This window comes from Lates calcarifer, unplaced genomic scaffold, assembly GCF_001640805.2.
Source record: "Lates calcarifer isolate ASB-BC8 unplaced genomic scaffold, TLL_Latcal_v3 _unitig_648_quiver_1389, whole genome shotgun sequence".
Classification (NCBI taxonomy): domain Eukaryota; kingdom Metazoa; phylum Chordata; class Actinopteri; family Centropomidae; genus Lates; species Lates calcarifer.
Window position 1 is genome coordinate 18512 of NW_026117876.1, and position 11656 is coordinate 30167.

The 11656-nt window shown below is 39.9% G+C and overlaps 1 protein-coding gene across 1 annotated transcript; it reads left to right on the forward strand.

Annotated features, from left to right (window-relative positions):
• LOC108879391 (CMP-N-acetylneuraminate-beta-galactosamide-alpha-2,3-sialyltransferase 1-like) lies at positions 1–8667 on the forward strand. Its single transcript, XM_018670633.2, has 7 exons — positions 1–411; positions 817–1117; positions 1251–1447; positions 1609–1788; positions 4624–4669; positions 4757–4880; positions 8417–8667. Exons 2-7 carry the CDS (start codon positions 875–877, stop codon positions 8665–8667), a joined length of 1041 nt encoding a protein of 346 aa, XP_018526149.2. The 5' UTR covers positions 1–411; positions 817–874.
• Positions 8668–11656: the final 2989 nt, after the last annotated feature.

Here is an 11656-nt window from a genome sequence, read left to right on the forward strand (position 1 = left end):
CTCCAGTACAACCACAAGGACTGACAGAAGGATGACGAGTGAATTTAATTTCAAATACGGATACTGGAATTTGTACAGAAGACTACACCTGGTGGCGTTATGCGTTTATTATTATCATTTTTAATCGTCAGACTTTGGAGCAGAAGTGGAGGACTTGGAGCCCCCTCAGGTGTTCATTTTACTGACAGAAGAAATCGAAGAAAAAATGTCCTCTCTCATCATCTACCTCATGTCTGTATGGATTTTGGACACCTTTGCTTAAACCACGCCCTCCCACATATGTGCGAACCTCCTCTCATCTTCCTAGAATTTGTATCCCGTGAATCAATTGTTGTTCATCATTCTCCCGTGCTCTTTACTGGTATAAAGGTTTTGCCAAACTGGACTAGACTGGATTTACTCTGTGATCAGGTAGGAGAAAAGGGTACAGTGTTACTCATAATGAATGAAAACATTTACAAGAATCTAGTAAAAAGTTATTATTATCATTGATAATAATAATGATAATAATAATAATAATAATAATAATGTCATATAATAATTTAAAAAATTATGCTCGTATAAAAACTCAATCCTGCAGTCCTTACACAAGACGTAATGCATTCTGTGATGTTCATTTCCTTACTAGCAGCTGTATTTTGCTGATGTAGTTTGAGTCTATATAAATGGATTGTGTAGTGAGATATCCACTACCAACAAGCCTCATATTGTTTTGTTGTTGATCATAGCTGATAATAAACATTATATGTTTCTCTTTTTCCCTCTGATTCATGAATGTAGACTTTGTATTTCACCGTGCACACACTTTGCCTACAGATTGCCTACATCCAAAGCCATCCAAACAAGATTCCCAGTCACGAGCTTCACCCAGGCCATGACAAAACAAAGGGTGCTCATTTTCCTATTCTGCGTCATCAGTGTCTGTGTGTTTTTGGGTGAACATGTGTCAGAGAGGCTTTGGGAAAACTTCCTCCAGCATCAGGACACAAGTCGCTGTGCTTGTGAGAAATGTTTATCAGATGAAGATCAGTGGTTTACGCAGCGTTTGAATAAATCAGTTGAACCATTTTTGTCATCAAAATACAAACTCTCAGAGGATTCTTTCAGGTGGTGGACGGTGAGTTGGCAGGAAAACTATCAGGAAGTGAAATTTAATCATCAATGCAGTCACTGCTTTATTTTTCTGCATGCTTGCCAACATAATACCACAAAACAACTGATCTAACAGCAGTTTATTTTTGATATGTCAGGGTTTACAGGCCGAAAAACGCAACTTTGATTCCTACAGTACAACAGTGAACACCCTGTTTAAAATGTTCCCACCCAGTCCATCTCTCATAGAGCCAAGCCCTGGTCGTTGTAGGACTTGTGCTGTGGTGGGAAATTCTGTTAATTTGCTGGGATCACATTATGGACCTCTGATAGATTTCAATGATGTCATCATAAGGTAAATTTTTCACAAAATAAAACTTTGAACAGTTACTAGAGACACTGGGACAAACACTGAAAAGTTTTTGTCAGAAAATAAAAGTTAAAATTCTAACAATCCTTTAATCTATTTCTGCCAAGGACAGTAATGCATAAACTGTATCCTCCTCTGCTATTTAGAATTAACTATGGCCCTACCAAAGGTTATGAAGCAGATGTTGGGAAAAGAACAACTCATCGTGTCATATATCCAGAGAGTGCCTCGGACTTAGATAACACCACTCATCTTGTGTTGGTTCCATTCAAGATACAGGACCTTGAGTGGCTCATTAAAGCCCTCACTACAGGATTTTCTGGAACGTGAGTCATGTTTTTATTATAACTACACATATGATCATTTGTTCCCATCTGTATGTAGATCTAATGTATCCAGTATTAAGTAAATATATAGTAATAATATATAGTAATAATGAAAGAATCTTATGAATATATAAGAAATAATGCATTTTTAAAACTCAGGACACTGTTAGGAAATGTTAATGTAGTTTTTTTTTAAGTCACTGTTGGTCACTTTTATGAAATGTTATTGTCTGTAATTATTATTCAGTTCCAGTTGTTTCCTTGAAGATGTTTCACCTCATCTGAAAAGTTTCATCAATTCTAAAAAGTTGGCCACGGTGTGACTCATTTATGGATCGTTGCCCCATCCTGCTAGCATCTGAGTCGTTAGGATCACATGGGTCGAGGTGTGAATGGGGATTAATTCTCCTGGGTGAGGATCTCAGGACTGCATTATAGGTATGATACTTGGTGTCGTAAGGGTTTAACACAGTCCTGAGATCATTACCCAGGTTATTTAACCCCCATTCAATTCATTTCAATTTTATTTATATCATGCAGAATCACAACAAAAGTCATCTCAACGCACTTTTCATACAGAGCAGGTCTAAATGATACTCTTTAAAATATGGTGTTTACAGAGGGAGACCCAACAAATCCCACCAAGAGCAAGGACTGGGTGACAGTGGCAAGGAAAAAACTTCTTTTTAAGAGGCAGAAACCTCGAGCAGAACTGGACTCAGAGAAAGAGAGGTGCAGAGAATAGCAGCAGAAGAACATAGCATAACATGGATTTCATGTAAAAAAAAGTAAAGTTATACCAATACTACAGTAATAGTAGTGATTATAGTGATAATTAAAGTAATAATTGCAAAAGTAGCAATAATACTAGTACTAGTAATGTCTAATTATAACAGCAGGTGTTGAGTGGTGTTGTAGGAGCAGCCGGAAGCTTGTCAGACTCTACAGCTCCAGAGGCAGAAGTACCTGCAGAAGAGGAGAGAGAGACGGAAGAGCACAATACTATGGGAAAGAGAAAATATTGAGTTAGTAACATGTAATATGGGATATGAATCCATAGTGATAGAGAAAGAGAGAGAGAGAGAGAGAGAGAAACTCAGTGCATCATGGGAAATCTCCCGGCAGTCTAGGCCTATAGCAGCATAACTAAGGGATGGTTCAAGCCTGAGCCAACCCTAACTATAAGCTTTATCAAAGAGGAAAGTTCTAAGCCTACTTTAAATGTACAGAGGGTGTCTGCCTCCCGAACCGAAACTGGGAGAAGGTTCCACAGTAGAGGAGCCTGATAGCTGAAGGCTCTGCCTCCCATTCTACTCTTGAAAACTCTGGGAACCACCAGTAAACCAGCATTCTGGGAGCGCAATGTCCTAGTGGGATTATAGGGGACTATGAGATCTTTGAGGTATGATGGTGCCTGACCATTAAGGGCTTTGTAGGTGAGGAGGAGGATTTTGAATTTTATTCTGGATTTGACTGGGAGCCAATGTAGAGAGGCTAACACAGGAGAAATATGGTCTTTTTTCTAGTTTCTGACAGTACTCATGCTGCAGCATCAACTGCAGTCTTTAGAGACTTGTTGGGGCAGCCTGATAATAATTAATTACAGTAGTCCAGCCTGGAAGTAACAAATGCATGGACTAGTTTTTCTGCATCCTGTTAAGACAGAAAATGTCTAATTTTGCCAATATTACACAGGTGAAAAAATCCTAGAAATTTGTTTTATGTGTGAGCTAAAGGACATATCCTGATTGAAGATAACTCCAAGGTTCTTTACAGTGGAGCTGGAGGCCAGGGCAATGCCATCTAATGTAACTACGTCATTAGAAAATGTCTTTCTGAGGTGTTTGGGACCAAGAACAATAGCCTTGGTTTTGTCCAAGTTCAAAAGTAAAAAGTTGCTTGCCATCAAAGTTTTAATGTCCCTAAGGTATGCCTGAAATTTGGCTAACTGATTGGTTTCATTAGGCTTCATTGACAGATAAAGCTGTGTATCGTCTGCATAACAATGGAAATTTATAGAGTGATTCCTGATAATATTGCCCAAGGGAAGCATATACAAGGTGAAAAGAATCGATTCAAGCACTTCATGTCTAATTTTTGAGTACATGGAGGAATTGTCGTTAACATGCACAAACTGAAGCCTATCAGATAGATAGGACTTAAACCAGTTTAGTGTGGTACCTTGAGACATGAGACCCTAACAACTCATATGATGTCGGGGTGGGGCAGCGACCCACCTTTTGGATGAGAGGTGAAACGTCTTCAAGAAACCTAAAAGAAGTCCAGTTGCCTTCAACTTCAGCACTTAAGACTATTTGCTTTTTAGATTGACAAAATGGTCAGTTGGATAAGGGACATGATAAAAGTCAAACAGTCTGCAGCAACATATTCTCACTCCCAGCTCATTACATGTAGATGCATGGTCATGATCCCTTGGCATCACTTTTTAATGCAGTGGGTAGCCTTTTAGCACCACTTTTCAGTTCACAGGATAGATTACAGCATAAATGAGATGCTACACCTATGGGAATGGTGAGCATACAAAACGCACAACTGTCACATCAGAGACTGGGGTTGCATTCAGAGTCCTGTCTGGTTTAGGCAACAAGAGCACTTTGGTTAAGGCTTGGAAAAAATTGTGGTTTTCGTTAAATATAAATAAACTTATTATGTCTTAAGTCACTGTTAACCTCTTTTTTTTTTTCAAATTTATTTGAAAAGTCCACACTTTATTTATCTTGAGTTATATAACAGCATCTTGAGATAAAGTTGCGAATTGAGAATAATTCTCTGCTCTAGTTTGATTTGAACATTTCATCATATTATTTCCTACAGGTCATACGTGCCAGTAAAATCAAATATCAAAGCTAACAAGGACCTGGTAAGTATTACTTTGAATGAACAACAATAAACTTTATTGGCTGCAAAGGTAAAAATAAGTTTAAAGGTTAATTCTGATTTATAACAGGTGATGGTGGTCAATCCTGCTTTCATGAGATATGTTCATGACACATGGCTGGAGAAAAAGGGGACATATCCATCCACTGGCTTCATGACTTTAGTTCTCGCCCTGCACATCTGTGATGAGGCAGGTACATTTTTTAACTGGATTTTTACTTGTGCTTGTCACCAGTGTTGCTGTTACACATGAATCACTGACAAGTTATTGCAGATAATTTATGACTGATAGAAAACTAAGTTAGCACACTTTTATTGCATTCTCGGTTTCTGAATAAGTCCTCCAAAGTAAAGGACAAAATATGTTTGTAATCTTCCAAAACAGCCTAAAGTGTTAGTGTTAGAGTTTTCTGATCAGGTGCCCTTTTTTGTTTTGTTTGGTTGATTCCAGACCAGGTTAAGATCACATATAAAAAGTACTTGGTTAAAGGATTGAGGTTAAAAGTTTGGAGTGTTCCAAGGCTATCTGTATTCACATACCATATGTACATTGAAAGAGTTTATTGGTCCCTCTAATTATTCCTCCTGTGTATACTGGCACGATGACCTCTTAAAGTGACCACACCGTTACCCCTTTTTCACCAACATGGAACTGGTTCTGTTCCAGTTCAGGCTGTGCAGTGAGTATCAGGCTGTGCTGTCATAAATCTACTGAGCCCTGTGACAGATCACACCATTCTCTAATATACCTTTTTAACTGCCTTTGAATCCAAGTCCAAGCAAAGAACAGATACTCAGTGATGAAGCCTTATATATACATTGTATCTGCGTAGGCTTACCCACATTGGCTGGCCTAACTAGCTTGATAGGTTGTTTTATCTGAATGCCCTGGCCCACTCAGTAATCCAGTTGCCATCATTGCTTGTGTAGTTTTGGTTTTATTATATGTTCATTTTTGTTTTCCCTAGGTCCATGTGTTTGGTTATGGAGCAGACAAAGATGGAAACTGGAGTCATTACTGGGAAAAACTCAGAGACAAAAATTTCAAAACTGGAGATCATCCTGGAATTTATGAGTATGCAGTTATCCAGCAGTTAGCTGAGCAAGAAAAACTCAAGTTTTATACTGGGTGGTGATCATTCTGTCAACATTAATTTTTATTTTATTATTTAAGCCTTGATAGAACATCCTTTACAAAACAAAACAAGACTAGTAAGAATGGGCCATATGCAACAACTCTGGTCTGACTCACTGTCTAACCCTGTACTAACCCTTATTAAACAAAAACTGAGTGGAAAATCATCCATGATCTGAAACCACACATTTAAAGAATCTGACTGATCCTGCTGGGGTTGTCTTTTAAGCTACTCAACTGATTCAGTGGGATATGGAATGAAAATGTATCATGTACAAGGAAATGTTGGACAACAGCTTTTCTATGCTGCACTGTACTCATTTTTCTCTGTTTTCATTTTTTCTTGTTCACTTATTGCCATTTTGTGTTGTTGATGGACACTATTGTAATATTACTCAGGGGTGAAAAAAAATAAGGAGTTGTGGATAATGCACACATAACTTCTGCTTTACATGAAAATCTTCTAACAGGTAAACTAAATAGTTTACATGGAAGACAAAAGGCTTTGGTAATGACAAAGTGTATTGTAAATTAATGTAAAGCACACTGAATTAATCTGTAATGAAATAAGATATATCATCATTACATGGCATTCATTTCACAGATGCTTTTGTCCAAAGCAAACTACAATAGTATACGCAAGTAATATTATTGTCTTCATTTGTATAAATCTATATCATCTAGCAAATAATGAATTATGATTAAACTGCTCACCAAATTTAAGCCAAATTTAAGCCACAGAAATTGGGACTGCACCTATTCCCTGAGCATTACTTTGTAGCTGGGAACAGCACCTGCATAATTACAGGATAATCGGTCAAATATGGAGGATAAGCTAAAGTATAACTAACAGGCACTTAAAGCAACATGAAAACCAGAAGGGAAACAGACCTGCTGCTATTATCATGTGTTTTGAGGGTAGAATTTAATTCCACTGTTCAGTCATAAAACATATTTTCTTGTACCAATAATACCACTATGAAGTGGTTCAAATGCTCTTCATTTGATGTACAGTTTCGATGGGTTGTGTACCTCATGTTAGGCTTTATTTAGGAATAGGATTGGTATTCAACAATAACAATTCAAGGCACCCTTGACAAAAACATTTACGACACCTTCCGTGACTTAAGATGATCAGCCTTATATTGAAATTAATAATAATCTATTGTCCTGTGTGTTTGCTTTTATGATAATGCTGATGCGTCAGTGTATGCCAAACCCATTAACACATGTTTTCACTTCTAATAAGGGAGCATCCTATTTTCTTTATGTTTTTAACTGACCTTGAAAAGTACAGGGAGCTGACTAAAGGATTAGGTGTTCCTGTTTCAGTTTTCCAGTTTTTCCTCAGTGTCAGAAAGTAAAAGATTCTAACAATCCTTTAATTTATTTCTGCCAAGGACAGTAACGTTAGAGCTACATCCCCCTGTGCTATTCAGAATTAACTATGGCTGTACCAAAGGCTATGAAGCAGATGTTGGGAAAAGAACAACTCATGGTGTCATGTATCCAGAGAGCACCTCGGATTTAGATAACACTACTATGAGTGAACGTGAGTCATGTTTTTATTATAACTACACATGTGATCATTTGTTCCCATCTGTGTGTTTTGTTCAATAAAGTACAGAGTCAACGGCAAGTTTAGTTCATGTTTGCAAACAGACCCACTGCACTTCTCAAACATGAGATGCACAGTGAGTACAGAGTACAAAAGATTATAGATTGAATGCAATTCAGAGTACACACTAACTAACCGAGTTACATAGAAGAAAAGAACAACATCTTCAGGAGACTACACAACAGTGTAGCTCAGAGAGAAAGGCGTCAGCATTCTCAGAGACGACACAGCTGTGCAGTTACCCTTTCGCTTCCTCGTCCTTGACAGGGCAAGGAGCTCTGCCAGTTTATCCTCACTGGTGTACAGAGAGTGAGGCCCCCGTGATCTGATTGTTTGTTCACAGATCTAAGGTCACCACTATCTGTCCACCTGCTGATGTGTAGAACAGACTGCAAAAGAGCTGAACATATGATATTTCATAACACACAGTTGAAGTACAATACAAGTGATTTTCAATAAATCACAATCATCATGAATTATATGAGAATTTCCATTACATTTCCTTCCTTTGACCATTTTATGCTCACCAATCACAATTATTTCAAACCAAAAATCACTATTACCCATTAACCTTACAATCTAAATAAAATGATTCAAACAAGAGTACACTATGTTATGTAAAATTACTATGCAAAATATCAAATCACAACATTCTCTTTTTATTCTGATCATTAGCTCAAATCATTGTGAGAATTATAAAAAATCAGAGTTGATTCTCTTTCTTCTCTGAATTCCTCATTGTTTCATTCAGACAATTTCAGTGTCATCAAACTGAAATGGTGGGATCCAGTCCAGGGACCTGTGGGAGAGGTCACTCTGAGACAAGTTCAGGAACTGTCCCACAGAATTTCTAACTACAGAAGCAATCAGGGTTTTAATGCAAGGAACAGCACAACAAATCAAAACAGCAATAACTACCAAGAAAACAAACATAGGTGTCAAAAGTTTAATCAGTGTCACTTTCCCTCCTCCCTCAGTCAAACATGATCACAGACTCCAGTGTTTGAAATCAGAGTCTTTGCTTCCCACTTTGTGCAGCAGATCATTGAGATGTGAAACAACATTCAGCCTGGAGCAGTGGCGGGACAATGATGACGGCGAGCAGGAATGTGCTCCAAGTTCCTCTGCATCTGCCACCCCTCCAGCACCACTGTATGGTCGTTGGCATCATTGCATCAGCAGTATGACCAAAATCTACCCCGGTAATCCATGTGCTGCCTCCTCATGAGTTTGAGAAACGTGTCCCTTTTGAAGATCCACACCCTTCTCTCTCTCACAAATAGGTGGAGAAATGTGTTGGCTCACTTACTGATTGATGGGATGTTCTCTCTGGGCTCAAGAACTGGTTTGTAGTGGCTGGCATGGATCCAGGTCCCTCTTTCCATGATCGTCACTACTATTTTTGTGGTGAGGAGAATCTGGTAGGGCTGGTTCCACCGGTGTGCTTTTGAGTTCTAATAATAATAATAATAATAATAATAATAATAATACATTTTATTTATAAGCACCTTTCTTACACCCAAGGACACTGTACAATATATAATAAACAAAAGAATCATACAACAAACAATAAAAAACTCTTACAATATACAATAATCAATAAAAAACAACAATGGATAGAATCAACATAAAAGAAATGTAGGGCGGTGAAGTTGCAGTAAGTAGGTTAGAGTGAGTAGGCAGTCTTAAACAGATGGGTTTTGAGTCTGGATTTGAAAACAGGAAAGGAGTCAATGTTTCGGAGGGCTGGTGGCAGGGAGTTCCAGAGCTGGGGAGCAGAGCGGCTAAATGCTCTGCTCCCCACGGTGCTGAGACAGGCAGAGGGTATACAGAGATGAATGGAGGAGGAAGATCTGAGGGAATGGGAAAAGGTGGCGATGTGTAGGAGGTCAGATAAATATGGGGGGGGGCAAGGTTGTGTATGACTTTGAAAGTAAGCAGGAGGAGTTTGAATTCAATGCGCTGTTTAATTGGGAGCCAGTGGAGTTGCTGAAGGATGGGGGTGATGTGATGGAAAGAGGGGGTTGTGGTGATAATGCGAGTGGCAGAGTTCTGGACCAGTTGAAGCTTATGGAGGGATTTTTGAGGAAGGCCAAAGAGGAGAGAGTTGCAGTAGTCGATGCGGGAGGTGACGAGGCTGTGGACAAGGGTGGAAGCAGCATGGGGGGTGAGGGAGGGGCGGAGTCGATTTATGTTGCGTAGATGGAAATATGCAGACCGGGTGATGTTATTAATATGAGATTGGAATGATAGTGTGCTGTCGAGGATGACACCCAGACTCTTAACTTGAGGGGAAGGGGAAACTGGGGAGCTGTTGATAGTGAGGGAGAAGCTGTCAACTTTGGATAGAGTGGATTTGGTGCCAACCAGAAGGATCTCAGTTTTATTACTGTTTAATTTTAGAAAGTTTGTGGTGAACCAGGATTTTATTTCCAATAAACAGGAGGTGAGGGAGGAAGGTGGGAAAGTGGAGTTCGGCTTGCTAGAGAGGTAGAGCTGGGTGTCATCCGTGAAGCAGTGGAAATGGATGTTGAATTTACGGAAGGTATTGCCAAGGGGGAGAAGGTAAGTGATAAAGAGAAGGGGCCCCAGGACAGAGCCCTGGGGCACACCTGTAGTGACTGGGGAGGGGTTGGATTTGAAGGATTTTAGCTGTATGAACTGAGTGCGGCCTGACAGATAAGAACGAAACCAGTATAGGGGGGTGTGAGTGATGCCAATGGAGGAGAGTCTACTGAGAAGGATAGGGTGTGAGATGGTGTCAAAGGCCGCACTCAGGTCAAGGAGGATGAGGATGGAGAGTAAACCAGTATCAGCTGCAATGAGGAGGTCATTGGTGATTTTAATGAGGGCAGTTTCTGTACTATGTTGGGAGCGGAAGCCAGACTGGAAGGGTTCATAGAGGCTATTAGAAGTTAAATGCAGGTGAAGTTGGGAGGCGACTATTTCTTCAAGAATTTTGGAGATGAATGGTAAGTTTGAGATGGGGCGAAGGTTATTGTAGTTGTTGGGATCTAAGCCAGGTTTTTTGAGTATTGGGGTGACGACTGCAGTTTTGAGTAGTGAAGGAACAGTTCCGGTGGTGAATGAAGAGTGAATGATAGTAGATATGAGGGGAAGAAGGGAGGAAATGCAGGAATATCACTAAGGTTGTGGGGAGGGCATCCAGCTGGCAGTGGAGAGCTTGGATTTACTGATGAGGTTCGAGATAACAGAGGCATCGGGGAGTTGAAAACAAGAGAAGGACTGACAGTGTGGGAGAAATTCAGGAGGGGGAGGTGGCAGAGAGTCAGAGTGCAAGTGCTGGTGAATATAGCGGATTTTTTCATTAAAAAACATCATTACAGAATTACAGGTGTCAGTTGAGTACAGATGGGGGGGTAGGGAGTCAGAAGGATGGAGAATTTTGTTAAGCAGTGCAAACAGTGTCTTGGTGTTTCCTTCATTAGAGTTCTCCTCCCTTAGGTCTTCCGCTACGATCCAGTCACCCGGTTCCAGTTCATGCAGGTTTTGTTCTTTGGCCTTTGGGGGAGCATCTTTTACCTGTTTGTGAATATTAAAAAGCACAGAATACAGGTTTGCTCAATAACACATTTCATCCTCGCACTGGCTGGTGTAGGAGAGTGGTCTTTTAACAGGCCCTTCTTCCATTGGTTTTTGTGGAGGTGGATGAACACTCTGTGGTGTTTGAATATTCCTTGCCATGTGTCAACTTTGCATAATGAGGGAACAGCGTACACAAGGTTTCCCATTTGGACCATACCACACTTCCTCTCTTCCTGTGTGGCTCTGGCCTGAAGTTCCTGGAGATCAGCGTGACATCAGAGTGTTAGTGGTGAGTCATCTTCAGGAGACTACACAACAGTGTAGCTCAGAGAGAAAGGCGTCAGCATTCTCAGAGACGACACAGCTGTGCAGTCACCCTTTCGCTTCCTGTCCTTGACAGGGCAAGGAGCTCTGCCAGTTTATCCTCACTGGTGTACAGAGAGTGAGGCCCCCGTGATCTGATTGTTTGTTCGCAGATCTAAGGTCACCACTATCTGTCCACCTGCTGATGTGTAGAACAGACTGCAAAAGAGCTGAACATATGATATTTCATAACACACAGTTGAAGTACAATACAAGTGATTTTCAATAAATCACAATCATCATGAATTATATGAGAATTTCCATTACATTTCCTTCCTTTGACCATTTTATGTTCACCAATCACAATT

What these genes read in the sequence shown, in the direction of transcription:
- LOC108879391 (XM_018670633.2), top strand. Translation starts at nt 875, where the DNA reads ATGACAAAACAAAGGGTGCTCATTTTCCTATTCTGCGTCATCAGTGTC. An exon ending in TTCAATGATGTCATCATAAG is followed by an intron (nt 1,448 to 1,608) that starts GTAAATTTTTCA and finishes TCTGCTATTTAG; the next exon opens with AATTAACTATGGCCCTACCA. An exon ending in ACTACAGGATTTTCTGGAAC is followed by an intron (nt 1,789 to 4,623) that starts GTGAGTCATGTT and finishes TATTTCCTACAG; the next exon opens with GTCATACGTGCCAGTAAAAT.